Here is a 17,669-nt window from a genome sequence, read left to right as displayed (position 1 = left end):
ATACAGTCAGCACTTAAGAAAATGTTTTGTAAACTTTTTTAGATCTCTTTTAAATCCATTTAGACGTGACGCCTGAGACAAATCTACAGGGATGTGCTGACAGCTGTAGGTAAATTTAATTTAGGGATTTGATTTGTAAATCTCCTTTTGTTCTTTCTCCACCTGTGTAGAAAATAAAGTGTCGGTGCCTGATATTTAATTCTCAGTTCTGAAGCCTGAATTTCATCACACCGACCATCTTATTTTGAGCCAAAACTACAAAATAATGCAGGGCTCAGTTATCAGATGGCATCAACATAGACTGTGCAGGTCCATTGCACAGACACAGAAACCTGCTATAGGGGCAACATAACATAAAAATGAAATACTAGAGCTTCAATCCACAAATACAATAATCCATAAAACATCCATAATATCTGTGAGCTCCTAAAGGCACCAACGCCAGGGGTCCAGTCTAGTGAGTGGAAATAGGCCACACCCCCTAATAATGCAAACTTCCACACTCAATGAGTGAGTTATTAAAGAGGTAAATATAAAAAGTACAGTTGTTATGAATGGTGTAAGTAGTCATAGAGATGAAACAGAGTGTAAATATGTTGATTCGTGCCACTGAGTGTCGTGCACTGAACTTGTGCTGAAAATATGTGAAGTGTTTTAAATTATACAACTTGTATATTTTTTTATATTAAATATTATCTAACTGAAATCTGTTCCCTTCATTATAAAGCAAACCACAAGCTAGAATAAAACTCCACCAAAAACACCTCTTGTTAATCTGTCATGTGATCTGTTTATGCTCCAACATACTCACCACATTTTGACCTCAAAACGAGCTCTCAGCTGTAAAGTGGACGACAGCTGGGACACACTGTTCCCTACTTATATAACCTTACTTCCTGAAAAATAAAAAATCGGACAAACTTATACTAACTTATACTAATACGTTCATAAACAGAAGAATTATGACTGTCAAAGTGTTCAGTTTGGATAACTGTAGATGCTATTTGAGCTCTTTGTATAATAATTTTCATCAGTGATCACTTGAAATCTTCCTGGTGTGATTTGCTGGTTGAACATTATTATAACAGTGTCAGTAAGGAGTCAGCGTGTTCCTCCAACCCAAGCTAATGAACCATGACAGAAAAGGGCTAATTGACTTCCTGAAAACTCCATGTGGTAACAAGCTCAGGAGCTGGAGTACAAACGCAGGGCTCAGCAAACACTCTTCATTCAGGGAGGATTTTGACCCACTTTAACAAAACAGGAAGCAGACGAGATGAGGGAATGTGGGTCTTTCAGCTCGGCAAGGAAGGAATGAGACGTTTGAGACTTGTTTTTTGTACATGTAAATAATAATGATAATAAAAAAGCTGATATAGTGAAGGAGAAGTGAAATAAAAATGAATTAGAATAGATAACTAGATTTTTTTTCATCATGATATCTTATATATCTAAATTATATTTATATTCATTTTGTTGACCAGATAGAAAATAATAAATCACAATAAATGACTTTTCCCTCAGGGAACGACTCTAAAACTGATTTAATCTAAAAACACAATCTAAAACATTCAAACTGTGTTTTTCATTTCAGCAACTTTACAGGAAATTATTTCTCAGCAGGAAGAAATTATACACATAAGTTATTTTAAGTGACTTATTTTAATATTTTGTAATTTTAGTCCACAGACTCTGCTGTAGTCAACATCCTGACAGGCTGATTGTGGTAGCAGCGCCACCTGCAGGGCAACAACAGCAGTGCTGGGAGGAGATGTTACAAACAAGCCATCATGTTTCATGAAGAGAGCAGATTCATCATTAACAGACTGCACATGTCTGCTCCAACCAAAGGTCAGGACAGGATAGGTGCACTTTTTGTATTCACATGGCAGATATAACTATGAGTGACAGCAACAGCTGACACACATGGAGAAAATACAATCCTTATTCACGCTACGGGACAACAAACATTTTTACTTCTCAAAGTACATCTTCAAAGAGAGGAATGTTACACATGTGGCTACATCACACACAGATCAAACATGATGTGTATTTATGTACAGTATATAAACACAGACCTCTAACACAATTCATATCTGATTCCAAATATAAAACATTTAAAAGCATTTATAATTAGCTTGAATCCCTGATTTAAGTCTGAAAGTGAATCATATAAAAATATATACAAATAATTATGCAGTTTAAGGCCAGCGACACGTCCAGAGGAGGGCGGGTGTTACTCCTGTTAATGCCACTGAGCACAGAGAGTCCCAGTGTAATCTTCTCCACTGTGCTTTGAATACAAACACATTTTCTTTTAACTTCATACAGTTTCTTTTAAAGCTTTAGTTATTATTTATTGCAGATGTTAAAATAAAATTCTAGGACTATATAATGCTGTGCTGTTATAAAGCTTAAATTTAAAGTGAGATACATATAACTAATCAATAATCAGCCAATATTTTAATGTATATAGTTCTACATAATGATTGTTTTAATTTAAGTATAAATGAATACTAAAGGTTTTGTACTATTACTAAAGTAGAGTTATAATGTTTTAGTTTCTCGCACCACTTTTCAAAACCAGCTATTTCATACAAAAATGATAAAGCTTTTGAAGAGACCCAGTTTCTTTGCATTACCGTCTGTATGAGGGCACAGAGCTGCACATGAGTCTGAAAGATCAGGGCCTCATGTGGACATGAACCTGGTTGTCAGTCCATACTGCAGTCCTGACTGCTACACGGTACTTCAGGGACTTGACAGCACTGTAAATGTATTTTGACACTCCATCTCTGTTGTGTTCATGCTTGTGGACAGAGCAAACTATCCACACACGTCACAAATAATGAGCAGTGAGCACAAATGGCACAAGTTAATTAAATGCAAAAAGGTAAATAAGTGTTGATGACCTGACTACACTGTGACAGATAACCCAAGCAGCCAGTAAAAAATACTAACTGGTTTTCTTAGTGTGGTATGGCAGTGCTCGCGCCGGGGCCCATCTCCTTCTCACAGATGAAGGGTAAGTACATGCTGCAGGGGGCGTCATACCAGCTCCGGATCGCCACTCGCTCCAACACACGTGTTTTCACGATGTAGCCGCAGTCTTCATTGATGTGGTTGTTGGGCTCACCCTCCTCCCAGAAACTACAGTACGGAGAGAGAAAGGGACAGAAACACATCGACATGTATAAAAACTTTTAACATACACTCATGTTCACCCTGGATCTGATGGTTCATGTTAAACATGGCAAGAAGAAGAGCAAGGGCAGTTTTATTCCTATAGTGCAGTGTAATTTACAAAAACACCACTTCTTTTGCCTCCTAAGATTATTTTTCAATCTGGACAGTTTGCTTTCAGCACCCACTGACAGCTTCTGTTCATCTCTTAGATTTGAGCAACTTTGGCAAAAGTAACAGAGCAACAAAGTCTAAATTCATGTTTAGTCCAGTTTTAGAGATGGACACATTTTCCTCCCTCCTATTTTTGTTTCCCTGAACATGATCATCGCACGTGGAATTAAAATGCCACATTTTGAAGCTGGAGGTATCATTGCACTACTTACCCCAGAGATTATAGTTTTAATCCTTCAGGAAACCTTTTATTTTTCTTCATGGGTTCATAATTTTAATACTTTTAATTAAAAAGAAAGAAAGACTTTTCCATTAGGTATATAAAGGCTTTAAAGTTGGACCCTTTATCCTGATGTAGCCGAGCAGCAGGAGGAAATACTTAATTAGAATTAGGTCACATAATAATTACTGTTGTCATCTTCAGTAGATTCCAGGCTGTGATCAGCTGCCGGCCTTGTCGTATGTTTCCTGCTCTTAAGGATTTAGAAACTACATTCTACAATATATGTTGCTCATTTATATGGCTATTTTTCAGCATATAGACCAGGGGTGTTAACTCCAGGCCTCAAGGGCCGGTGTCCTGCAGGTTTTAGATCTCACCCTCAGTCAACACACCTGTATCAAATGATTAGTTCATTACCAGGCCTCTGGAGAACTTCAACACATGTTGAGGAGGTCATTTAGCCATTTAAATCAGCTGTGATGGATCAAGGACACATCTAAAACCTGCAGGACACCGGCCCCTGAGACCTGGAGTTGGAGACCCCTGATCTAGAAAATTTTAAGTATAATGGTTTAATCCAACAATTGTTACTTCATCAGCTTAAATGTCTCCATCTAGAAGCAATCCCACATACACAGCAATGATATTTAAATACATCTAATCTCTTATATTTATGTTTTTGCAGCGTATTCTAAATTAACTTTCATCTTTGAGGTCAGCGACAAATAAAAGTCTATGTACAAAATATCCTGTCAAATCTAATGAAAACCACAGACAAGTTTGCTTCACACTCAGATAGAGTGGAAGTTATGTTTCCACTACCATCTTTACTTTTGTAAAATTCTCTCATAAATTTCAGTTCACGGTTGTGAACTGAAAAAAAGTGGCTTCCTCTTATGATGTCTGTGGTGGTACCCAGGACTTTAGCTGCTACCAAGAGTATAACAGTGTGCAACATAGTTTATCGCTATGAATTGAACAACAATACTGCAGACTACACAGTTTAATTTACACTTACTATCCCCAATAAATTCTGAATAACACTGAAATAATGTATTATATGTGAGATTTTTGTCCATCTCAGAGAGTGAAGTTATGCTACTTTAATGTTTTGTTTTTTTCATTGGAAATTAAAACCCTTTTACCTTTAGCTAGCGAGCAGGCAGACTGTGTGCCAAACTGTGCAGAGACAGTTCGTGCATCGTATACAATGAGCTGTTAGAATTTTAAACTACCCACTGCTCCTGTTATGCTCACTCCAGCATAATCGGAGCTAGATGTCGAAATACCACAAAGAAAACTTTCATGACATCAGAACCATGAATGCATGAAACTGACAAAAGGATACGTGCAAGCAGGAATCATGTGGTGACTTAACTGTGGCATCAGCTAAAAGGACCACCAAACCGCAGCACATGAAAACTGACTGCATTCTACATTAAATTGGCTATTAGATTTAATTCATCCTCAACTGAAGATGCTGAAACACTGTTCCAGATCTTTACTGTTCACAATCACTGGGTTTAGTAAAAACGATTAAAGATCACGTCCGTATGCAAACTTAACTGCTTCTGCTTTGTTATAACCCTGTTTTCTTGGCTGCAAAGAATACGAGTACCTGCTGAAGATAGTTACGCTTCAAAGTTGTGCTTCTTGTAACTACATTTTAGCACTATCTCTAGTAATTAAAAGGCGTGCTCTTTTGAGATCAGCTGACTGACTTGGCCATTGTAGAATGTCCCATTTCTTAGCCTCGAGAAGCTCTTGGGTCACTTTTGGCGCATGCTTTGGGTCATTAGTCTGAACCTGAGCAGAGACTGCAGCCCTGTACACTTTCATCCTACTATCAGCAGTCACACCTCAATAAATACTAGAATTTGGTTCCAATGGCAGCCATCTGTGGTCATGTGATAACGCTGCTTCCCCCATGTTTGACAGATGATGTGATACTTCTGATCATGAGCTTTTTCTCTCCTTATCCATACTTTTGTCCTTAAATCATTCTGGTGCAAGCTCATCTTGGTTTCATCTGTGCATGTCTCTTTTAGTGAAGGCTATTAAATAAAAAGTCAACACTTTGACCAACTTCAGAGTAGGCTTCACCTGCCTGATAGTCAGTTGTCCATTTCATTTTGAAAACCTGAAAGTGTTTAGGAAACGACTGTCATTTCCTAAACACCTTTTTTTTGTAAAACCTCTTTGATTAGAGTTGATAGTCTGCACTTTAAGTTAATTCAAATAAATTTTATTCATACACCACCAATTCACAACAGCAGTTGCCTCGACGTGCTAATTGTTCAATCAACTGTTTGATTTAAAACCCTGTGGTAGCGTATAATGGAAAACTACAAAAAAATCTGTCTTTGTGCAACAGAGTGTGGCCCTAACTGCAGATTATTTTTCTTTACGTCTGTACGGAAACACAGTCTGGACAGCTTAAGGCAGAAACAATAAAACAAAAGGTCAAATTATACAAAAATATCTTAGATGAATCAGAACGTCACAAGGAAAAAAAACTTTTAAAAAAATTACCCTAAAGAGGAAGAAAAGGACAAAACAGGAATATCAACAGGTTGGTCATCTACAAATAGAGGAAGAGAAATCAGATGGTTCTTAGAAAATCTGTTGACTTGGCACAAGTTGGGAAAAATGTACAGTGCGTCTGTGAGGTGAAGCAGAAGTAACATCCAGAGCAAATGAAGCAACTCAGAGATACAGTGAAACATTTTGCAATAACCAGGAGACGAAGAAAACCACACTTTGCATTTTCATGAAAAACAACCTTTGCAAAGTTCCCAGCTTGGCTCATATTTTTTTATTGGAGTTCAAAGGTCAGGGTCTACGGCAGCCTGATGAAGCTGCTCAGAACTGCTGTTTGCTGCAAATCAGGCAGCCCTGACCCCGCTCTCCCTCCAGCTGTTATCTAACATGTGGAGCTGCAGTACAACATTTAACTCTTTAGTGACTCTGCTGCACTTTTTGTTTCCCTATTGAACATCTTTACTTTTAAATAAGGTGAAGAAACCCAGTGTTCAGGCTAAAAAAGGGTCATGTCTAGTGACTTTGAGCATGTGACTTTGAGCAAGATGAGGAGGAGAGCAGCAGTGCGTCTCGGTGTGTCCAGTGTTCAGTAGCGCCGCGTTTGACTTGACCACTGGGATGTCGCTGGTCAGACCGGTAACCTCTGTCATATCAGTGATGACAGCAATGATTCTGTCATAGTTTTCTTCTGTGGTCTTTCTGTGCTGCTGAGCCGACCACTACATTCATTCTTTTTAAGAATGTACCAGATTGTTGATTTGGCCACTCGTAACGTTGTTGTTTTCCATCGACAGTTTCATTAATTTTGTCAGCCTGATGATGCCTACGTCACTTGGATAAACAAACTTATATTGAGTTCCAGTGAACAGCTGCCAAATACAAGCTCAGGACCTTTTATTTGCTTAATCTGCCACAGAAACAGCGAGGGGACACATCCTGGCCTTGAAACTGCTGCACAGTCAGTCGTCAAATTAATTTTCAGTCTCTCAAATGTTCATGCAAAGCTTTTGTTAAACCCTTAAAACTGAAACTGAAAGTCTGCATTTCAATCCCATCCTGATTGTTTCATGTATAATTCATTGTGATGGTGTAGAGAGGTCCATAAGTTTTAAAAAATAATGTGTACATTTCCACAAACTTATGGACCTAACTGTAGGATGATATTTCCTGAACTGTGCTAAAACTAATCAAGTGAATATAAATTTGGTAAAAAGCAAAATATGAAGAAGAATCAAGGACAGCAAAGTTCTTAAGACTGAATTGGACCAAATTTTCATGCTGATTCATGCAATAGTTTACGGTTCATAGGACCACAAATTGCTGACTTTGAATATCATTTTATCCACTTCCCTGTTTTTATCTGCTGCCTGCACCAAATTTCTTCATTTGTCTTTTAGTTTGAATAAGCCTGGCAGCCACCACTGTGCTGCTGACAGAGTAAATATCGTGTGTGTGTTACAGATCAGTGTTCTGAGGTTAAAGTTATGCTTAGTCTGTCTGTGTGTGAGTGTTTCTCTAGCTGTGTGTCTCCACAGATGTGAGGTGAAAGAAGTTTATTGCACAGAAGCTCCTGACCATATTTATTTCTATTCATGCCCTGTACTATGGTTTTAATCCATTCCAAATGGATAATTCAATTCTACACATTTTCTAAACTTTTGCACTTTTTAGATAGTCTACTGCATGTACTTCTCAGAGTACACACTGTCTATTTACTCTAGAAGATAATCAGTCACTCTTTACAAACAAAGAGCTCCAAGTTTTTTCTCCTGTTGAAGTCAGTGTGTTGACATACAGTAAACATATTTCAGAGCATCAGTGGCAAATAAATCTGCTGGCCTTAAATGATTGAATCCCAGTTGTTCTTACACTGCTGGGGCACAGAGCCACTGCGGATGGAGCGTGAGAGACCACAGGGGAAATGTAAGCATTGCTAAAACAAAGTCAACATTTTGTATAATAATAATAATAATAATAATATATGTAAGTATAACTTTTTGTTAATGAGTAATTAATCATCATAAATCATCAATCAAAATCAATCAATCACAAGTGAGGTTACAGGTCAAATATGACATCATATTTGGATTTAAACTATAATGTGATATTTAGACTCCCCATATCCTAAATGTTGCCAATAAAAACAAAGACAGTAAGTTTTAAAGATAAAAGATACAAAAGTTTTATTTGAAGATGAGTTCAGAGGTCCTGATATAAGTAGCCTGATATTCAGAAGCCTTATACGGTATATCATTGCCTTTATGCGTTGAAGGAGGTCAGAGGTGTGGCATGATATTTTAAATCTTTGTATGGGATTGTGCGTATGTTGACAGTGCACACCGCACTTGTCAGAATCTTCGTTTCTAAGTTAGAAGATTTTTTGTTAATTTTTGACCGATGGATCATTGAGTTAACATCTTGAAGACACGCCTGCAAAGTTTTATCAGAACGCATTTCAAAACTTTTCACACTGTTGTGTTTATTGTCGCTATAGTTGCGTTATTGTCCAAAGCAGGAACAAAAAAAAAAAGAAACTGAACCAAAGGAAAAACGAATCTGCCCAAAAAGAACAGCTGTTGTTGCTGCTTTGCAATAATGCCCAATAGGTCAACTCATTTGGCACCAACCTTGTTTTTCATTCACACTGTAAGCACATTGCATCGTGTTGTAAGGCAATGCTAACATAGCCACTTGTTAAGTTTTAGCCCTGAACAGGTTGGGAGGAAGGTAAGCAGAGAAAGAAACGACCTACCCTCCGATCACCGGAGTGCCGTCGACCCATTTCCACTCATCTTCTGTTTCTCCGTCAGTTATTCCAAACCAGTAGGAGTTCCAGTGTCCTCTGGGAAGAAGATTCCATAGAAATGTCTGAAAGGAAACATACAGAGGAAGCATTCACATTCAAGAAAGCATTAATCAGTAATGACCTTTATATAGTAAAGGGCATTTATAGAGTCAGCTCTTTCCTTGCTCTGTTTACAGGAAGTTTATATGAGAAAATTCCACAAAAGCCCAAATGAGGCAGAAGTAATGCTTTCTTGTTGTCAAAGAAAAAAAGCCAGAAATCAGTGTATCTCTCCTTGGCCCTGAGCACCACATGCATACAGCAGAACTGAACTGCTAAACTAGCCGAGCTTTATACAGCATGACTGTATCTTTAGTGGAAAGCACAATGGTTTGGAGCTGAAAGTGAAAGAAGGTCAGGAAGGAATCCGCCACTGTTTAATGTTTTTTTATGGATGATTAAAGCCAAGCAACACACAGCGTCCATGCTGCTGACGCTCTGCAATGTTCAAGACGTTTCCTGTCAGATGTGCATGTGAGAACCAAAATGTGTGATACTGTAGTAAAAGATCTGTGTGTATGTGTGTTGAAAATTAGGGGAGCATCCAAGTCACAGAACATAATAAATCAGGGTATACTTTAAGATTGACAAGTCAGAGCCTCAGCCTCTCAGTTAGATTCCCACCATGCTCCTCACATCTGGTTTTAAAACACAAAAATGGAAATACCAAAAACACACAGCTGGAATCTTTATCAAAGATATGAACTTGTATAAAAAAGATATACAGAAACTGTATGCAAGGGAACAGATCTTTGTACAGGAAGCTTTTTTACTTTTAAATAAGTAGTGTCGAAAAAAGTGACTCCATAGCGTAGAAGTTTACACATTCATCTAAAAAGCAAAAGATCCACTGTTTGATCCCTTTGGGGTTGTATCAGGTACAGCATCCGGTCTAAAACTCTGTGGTGACCTTGTGTGAATAAGTCATTATTCATGTTAAGCCTCCCAGTGCAGAGAAAAACAAGAACACATGTAAGATACTAGTGCCTGTATCTGAAGACTGTGTGTTAGTAGCTTATTTTGTTCAGTTTCTTTGGAGATGACAGTATTGTAGTCAACATAATGAAATTTATCAAACTGTACCTGCTCCTCAGGTGTGTGGATGATGGCCAGGTGAGCGCCTTTGCTCTCACAGAATGACTTGCTCTCCGGCCAATCCCGCGAGTTCCTGGAGATTAAGTAACAGCTGTTGTTAAAGAGGTGCCAGTCGTTGGGGCAGACGATAGGAGCCCTCGTTACCACGGCAGGAGCTGATGAGACAAGGAAGAAGGAAATTGGTGCAACATGATACTAACAAGAAAAACTGATGTTCAGATATTTAATCAACGGCTGGTAATTGATTCACTATACTTGCTAGATGGATTACAAAAATGTAATCTTAAATTAAATCAGACTAAAGTCTTATTGAAATGATCCAGTCTGTGTTTGAAAGCTCATAGAGACGATTCATTCTTGTGGCTGTACAAAGATGCATGAACGAAAATGATAAAGAAAAATAAGGAGTCTACCTTTAGTAGCCATCTTTGCAGCGAGCTTGGCCTGCAGCTCCTCCTTCTCTTTCTGCAGCTTATGTTTCTCCTGCTGCAGTTTGGCGATGGACGCTGTCAGAGCTGAGACGTTTGCCTCCTGTGTCTGCTTCGCTAAGGATGCCTCACCACCACCCTGAGGTTTGTTTTTATCTGTTAGAAGTATGAAAGTAAGTTACATACAGTACTGTGCTGAAAGATTACAATATACTGCCAAAAGTATTTGCTTGTCTTCCTTCACACATGTATGAATTTGAGTGACATACCATTCTTAACCCTAGAACATTATCGCCGGGTGATTTACACCCGAGCAAATACATTTACATGATTTCTCTCTCCTGCAGCTGTTTGCGTGTCGAGGAGCCTGTGCCTTCACCATGGAAGTCTCAAATTTCCCAGGAATGGGTGGACCAAAGACCAGCTTTCCAGAGTCATTATTTTGTTTTAGGAGGTTTTTTTTTTCATTTTGTTAGACATGGCACAGTTGAAAGTAAAAGAAGACCACTCTAATTTGTCATGTGTTGTCATATTTTGATATATTTGATTACTTTTTATTGGTTATATTATATCGGGTAAAAATCACCCGGCATTAGTGATTGTGTTACTATTTATAGCGATAGTGTTCTAGGGTTAATCCATATAACATGGGCCCACCCTTTACAGCTATAAAGGCTTCCTCTCTGAGAAAGCTTTCCACAAGGTTTAGGAGTGTTTATGGGAATTTTGACTATTTTCCCAGAAGCACGTTTGTGAGGTCAGACACTGAAGTTGGAGGCTTGACTCCAACGTCAGTGACTGACCATCAGTAAATGAATTAGAGAATTCATTGCAAAGTTTCTATCGTGTTGAGGTCAGGACTCTCTGCAGGCCATTCATGTCTGATTCATGTCTGATTCATGTCTTTGTGGACCTTGTTTTGTGTTTAGTGCGCAGTGATGTTGGAACAGGAAGGAGCCATGTTCAAGCTGCTCCCCCAAAGTTGGGAGCATGTAATTGTCCTTAATGTCTTGGTATGCTGAAACATTAAGAGTTCATTTCACTGGAACTAAGGGGGCCGGCCAAATTCCTGAGAAACAACCCCACACCATAATCCCCCCTGAACCAAACCTTACACCTGGCACAGGCATATACTGCTCTCAAATGCCAAACCCGAAGTCTGTAGCTTCTGACTCTGCACCTCAGCATCCACTGATCGTGGCTGTAATCCACAATCACTTTCACTTTGTTATAATAACACTAACAGCTTACTGTGAAATATTTAGTAGCGAGCAAATTTTACAGCTGGACTTGTTGCACAGATGGCAGCCTATCAGGGTACCACAGTGGAGCTCCTGAGAGCGACCCATTCTTTCACAAATGTTGGCCATAGAGGTGATCCGAATGATTCAGTGGTTTGGATGAGTGAGTGAATATTTATACACAATATAGTGTATTTTCAGCCAACATGAAACACATACTGGAAGAATATTCATAGGTGAGGTTGTACTGGTTGCAATGCTAACTTGGTTACAATGACATTATTAGCTTGGCAGTATAACGAATACCATGTTCACCATGTAAAGTCTCAGCACGCTAGCACGCACGATATTGTGATTAGAAATAAAAACTCTTCATGGAGTTATTTCTTTCACAGGAAATTAACAAAACACAATTTTGACCTGATGATTCCAGTAAATTAAAAATCAGTCAACCAAATCAGCCATGAGCCTGCATTCTTCCTACTGGCCAGCAGGGGACGACTCCTCCAGTTTCCAAAAATAAGCTGGATGCATGAAAATCTATAATAAAAAGCTTTTAGCTCTTTTTTGGTCTGTGACCTCAGAACACAAACTCTACAATTTATGGTTTTAACTGCGAGTTTCTACATGTGGTCAGAGGTTTACAAACACTCATCACGGGGCGATCGTGTGAAGAATTGGGAGTTCGCCTTGTAATCGGAAGGTTGCCGGTTCGAGCCCCGGCTTGGACAGTCTCGGTCATTGTGTCCTTGGGCAAGACACTTCACCTACTGCTTACTGGTGGTGGTCAGAGGGCCCGGTGGCGCCAGTGTTCGGCAGCCTCGCCTCTGTCAGTGCGTCCCAGGGTGGCTGTGGCTACAATGTAGCTGCCATCACCAGTGTGTGAATGGGTGGATGACTGGTTGTGTAAAGTGCTTTGGGGTCCTTAGGGACTAGTAAAGCGCTATACAAATACAGGCCATTTACCATCACAGGCATGAATTTTTTATCGAATTTCTTTGAATGGTTGTTTTTCCAGTGATTGTACAACATACATCTTTAACGACTTAAAAAACAAGAATTGCGTTCAAAGGTTTGTCAGTAAAGTTGGACAGTTGTGTACTCACAGTGTGCAGTGACGGCTATGATGGAGATCAGCAGGACGGCGCACAGCGTTGCCAGGCAGATGGTGGCGAGGCGGTACAGCCCGGGACCACTCGGCCTGGGGAACATTTGCATCACAGGATGAACTGCAGGTGATGGGAAGAGAAAGACGGTTTATTAAAACACTGCTTCAGCACAATTTAGAGAAGTTATTTTCACATATATGGATGATAGTTTCAGTTAATTCTGTAAGATTTAAAACAACCTTTAAACACAGGAATTTAGAGTAAGTACCTTTAAGAAAAGAAAAATCCTTTTTTGTTCTGCAACACTGACAACACTGACCTTTTTTTAACCTGACATATAAATATATTCACACTTTTTGATGACCAAGCAGTCCGTGCAGTGGAGCTCTTTTTCCACAGAGGACTCGGATCGCTTTCAGGGCGATGCGTTTGACATTTATAATTATCTAACAAAGCATGATGCAGGTAGGAATTTATTATTTGTTTTTGGGTAAGTGAAAGACTTACAACTACTGCATATTCATCTATCTGAAAATTATAAATGTTAGTAAATAATAGATTTTAAACGTTCTACTTCATTATTTACCAAAGGTCACTTTTATATTAAAAATTCAGGATGGAAGAATAAAAGCATTATGTCACCAGACAAAAACCACCATGTCCATAATATAAAAACACAAAAGCAAACAAAACCATCACAAAGGGCCTTAATATGCACACAAAAACATGAAAGAAAGCTATTCCAGTAGTTACCTAAAACCAAACTACAAGGAATACTTTACAAGAATAAAAGCTCATCTGAAAAAAAGGAAATCCACAAACTGAATTGAAAACAAACAAACAAATAAACATGAGAGCTTTGATTGGGCCCTTTGACACATCTGCCTGTTAGTGACTGAGCTTAGCCTGCTGCTGCCATGGCTGCATTTTGAACTCATACTCAGTTTCTGCATATTATTTAATTAACAATTAATTAAATAAATAAATAAAACTATATTTTGGCTTCACAGTTTTAGTCTTTTACTCTTATTGCAGACTGACTCCAGTGTGTATTAAAGTTGGATTTATTATCTAAAAGCTCAGGGCTGGTTCAAAGAAAACCACTAATGTTCCCACGGAAGGAGGAAGGAGGAGGCTGCGAGTATAAAACCATATACTTGAGTATGTAAACCATAAAGATTTAATTCACCTTTACACCATCATGTTTGTCTGTTATGTAACACAGGAGTTTGGGACTTTGTAAAGCACTTTGATAATATATCTAAAATGTTTTCTGTTAATAAATGTTTTTTTTTTCCTTTATCTTTTTATTGTCCTTATAACATGTAAGTAAACAATTACCAGTGAAAGCCTGCAGAACAACGAAAATTAAATGACTGATACGAGAAAAATTGCATTTTCATGTGAGAAGCTGCAAAGTGACTCCAGTGGTGAGAACCTGAAGATAAACATGTACAAAAGTTAAGGTAACAAATCTCAGTTTGACATTTTGTTGTCTCCATAGTGATAACACACCGTGTCTACAGTAACAGGACAAAGTCAGATATTTTAAAGCAAAGATAAACGAAACCGTCTGCATTCCTCCACAGAGGCACAGCTGCAGGGTTAAGGTTTAACTGCTTACCGCTGTGTCCCACATCTGGCCTGTGGGGCAAGTCGTCATGGCAGGGCTCGTTGTCTATGAGTTGGGAGTACATCCCCTCACAGTTCAGGGAGCTCCCGGTGGTCGACATTTGAATGACAGAATGAAAAACAACTAAAGTTCTTGGTGGAGACTCGGGCTCTGAGTCAAAGCTCCACCACAGCTGTGATTATAAACAGCCCGGGCCTGACACCGCTGGGGTTAAACACAGTGGTGAGAGAGGGGGGTGAGTTGCGGCTATAACTTTCAAAATAAAAGACTTTTTTTGTAACTCGAGTGGTAAAGAGATTAAATTAAGGGAATTAAGGGAGATTACGTGCTATGAAAATCCTTACAAAACAAAAAAAAAACATAATAACTTAAAAAACCTACAAAAACAGAAAATCACAGAGGAACTCAAAAAAAAAAAAAAAAACCTTCCCAAATAACCAGCAAAAAGACTGATAATAAAGCAATAATATGTACAGAAAAATTACTGAGCACAAAACACCCAAAATTACCACTCAGTCAGAGGTTAAATTCGACCTCAAAAACATGTAAACAAACCATTAAGTCCACGAAACAAGAAATGAGAAAGACTCAAAAACAAATGTTCTTTAAATAAACCAAATAAACACTATAGAGTCATGAATAGAGTCACGACTGCATTACAGGACATTTGGGTGTCACCCACCTGGTTGTCCAACAAACACTGTTATGGCCTTCACACTCTTATTTTACAGCAAAAGAATGTTAAGCATTAAATTTGCTGACTTTTCTTAAAGTGGCCTAAAATACACAAAAATCCTAACATTTAAAACTTTCACACTGTTGTACAGTTGCTACATTTTTTCTGTATCCTGGACCACAATACATCAGCACACAGAATGATGTCAAATGTAAAATGCTTTGCTAGGTTTAAACTCTAATTTAAAAAAAAAAAAATTTAACTTTTCCAGAAGCCAAATTTTGTTCTTTACTGCACTGTAGCACGATGCCATTAGAAAAAACTGCATGTTGATCATAAGCATGGCTACATGGTGTTGTTGTTAGTACGGAGACGCAGACTCACAAAGGGCATTTGGTATAAATCCAAACCAAATGTGGATCCATCCACCTTGGCAACTCTTTAGAAATGAAGGAGAAGCTGGAAGCTAAGAGGACCTTTCAAAATGGTCTTTTGTCTTCACAATACTGTTTTAAGAAAAAGAAAAAGAAAAAAAGAACACATCTATATATTTTTTCAAACTAAAAGAACCAAAAACATTTTTAATTCAAAGCCTAAACTTCACTTTCCATTAAAATGCAGTCTTTTTATTTAAAACAAAACATATTTGTCTTCCTGTGTTCCCATAGTTTACATTTTCTCTGGTGTAAAAATAACATAATTCTAACAATATTTTAGGAATTTTATTTTTAAGGAACCATTTGCATGTTATAGTGGATTTTTACGTGACATTTATTTGTGCCAACAGGTGTTTTCTAATAGTGATGTGTCGATCGCGAACGAAACGGCTCTTAGACCCGACTCTTTGAAGTGAACGACACAACCCGGCTCCTTATTGGGAGCCATGCTTTTTTTCTCTCTCTCTCTCTCTCTCTCTTGCACTTTTTTTCACTTCACTCCCCACGTAAGCCTTGCGCTTGCGCTGAGCAGAGGGGGCAGGGGCGGTAGTTACAGTCGGAGTAGCACAGGAACAGTGCGGGAGGGAAAGAGAGAGAAAGAGAGCCAGGGGCAACAACCAGAGACAACATCGTCACATTAGTAAGGTATAGTAATCATCCACAAGTATTTTCAGTTGCGGATGATAAAGGATTCATAAAGTTTATTCATGCAGTGAATCCTAAGTATGCAATTCCAAGCAGGAAAACACTCTCCCAAAAAAATAATCCCAGGCCTATATGACAGAGATCTTCTTTTTGTTTTGCATATTTTAATTTATATTTTATTTTGTTGTGGTTTGTAGTGTTTTGTGTTGTTTCACTTTAAATTTCTTTAAAAGGAAAAAGCTGAAAATTCATATAGTTAAAAGTTGAAATATAAATTGTTGGTTTTTGTATTTTATAATTTATTTATAACATTTTATGTGGAGTGAATAAATAAAAGTATATTGTAAGTATATGGCCCCTAGAGACAAAGCACGTACAAACTCCAAAACACAATAGAAGTGCTCCAGGATCCTAGTGGCTACAAGCCAGGAAGTACCAATGACCGGATTTGGTGTGTGGTAGTAACAGGTAAATGAATTTTTTTTTTTTATTTGAATATATATGAGTGCTTGTGTATAAATATACAAACAATACACATATGCTTTCAATTGTGTAATTTAAGTAATCTAGGTAGCTTTCTACGTGCTTTGGAGTTTGTACTTGTTTTGGAGTTTGTATGTGCTTTGTCTCTAGGGGCCACCGTATATATTTATGTATAAACATTTATAAATAAAACCACTTTTGTTTACATTAGTAATTCCTTTTGTGCATATTTTTATATTGTTGTTGATAATAAATTAATTAAAGTGACAAAACAACCTGAAGAGCCGGTTGGGAGCTGAAAGAGCCGGTTCTCTAAAAAGAGAGGGAATTCCCATCACTATTTTCTACACTTTGGGGCCATTTAAGGGAACATGTAAAACAGTGTTTGTGTCAGAAGCATGTGGTCACACTGAAAACTGAACAGGAGGAGTTTGGCTGCAGACTAATGGCAGAGTTTTCTGTTACAAATTTTACCTTTATGATTTATTTCCCTTGGAGATTTTTTCTTGATCTTGTTCCACACTTTGAATCTATCGACATCGACATACATATTTAGTCCTTATAGGATGACTGCAGCTAAAATACCCTAAATTAAAGTCGTTTAGTCTGAAATTTGATGACCTTTCCAAAAAGTGTGTATTCCAAAATACACATGATAAAAATCTTTAAAATTTTACATGGCTGTACAGATCTTTGTACACTGAGGCTGTTCCTGGTCAAATTTGACTTGTATCAATAGAGATGGACTTTAGATCCACTGGTGTGGGTCAGATAAAGCAGTATGGTGATTATAGAGATTCTTGAGACTGTGAACTGACTTAAAACTGTCTGTGTGTATATTTTATGGAACAATGTTAACAATGTTCAAAGGTAAAAGAGGTTAAAAATATTTAACCAACTCAAAAAACTACAGGCAGATGTCCTTTTACAAGAGACCCACAGACCTCTTAGAGGTT

At 38.0% G+C, this 17,669-nt stretch overlaps 1 protein-coding gene across 1 annotated transcript; it reads right to left on the bottom strand.

The window, feature by feature from the left end:
* Positions 1–1,646: 1,646 nt before the first annotated feature.
* On the bottom strand, positions 1,647–14,677 carry LOC100704905 (CD209 antigen-like protein E). The gene is made up of 6 exons (XM_003452703.5): positions 14,464–14,677; positions 12,837–12,959; positions 10,475–10,645; positions 10,050–10,216; positions 8,874–8,989; positions 1,647–3,150 (listed from the first exon to the last, which is right to left on the bottom strand). The coding sequence occupies exons 1-6, from the start codon at positions 14,570–14,572 to the stop codon at positions 2,970–2,972; spliced, it is 867 nt and encodes a 288-aa protein (XP_003452751.1). The 5' UTR covers positions 14,573–14,677; the 3' UTR covers positions 1,647–2,969.
* Positions 14,678–17,669: the final 2,992 nt, after the last annotated feature.

Source organism: Oreochromis niloticus, linkage group LG22 (genome assembly GCF_001858045.2).
Source record: "Oreochromis niloticus isolate F11D_XX linkage group LG22, O_niloticus_UMD_NMBU, whole genome shotgun sequence".
NCBI classification, from domain to species: domain Eukaryota; kingdom Metazoa; phylum Chordata; class Actinopteri; order Cichliformes; family Cichlidae; genus Oreochromis; species Oreochromis niloticus.
Note: the sequence above shows the minus strand (reverse complement) of the source record. Positions and strands in the feature narration are given on the sequence as shown.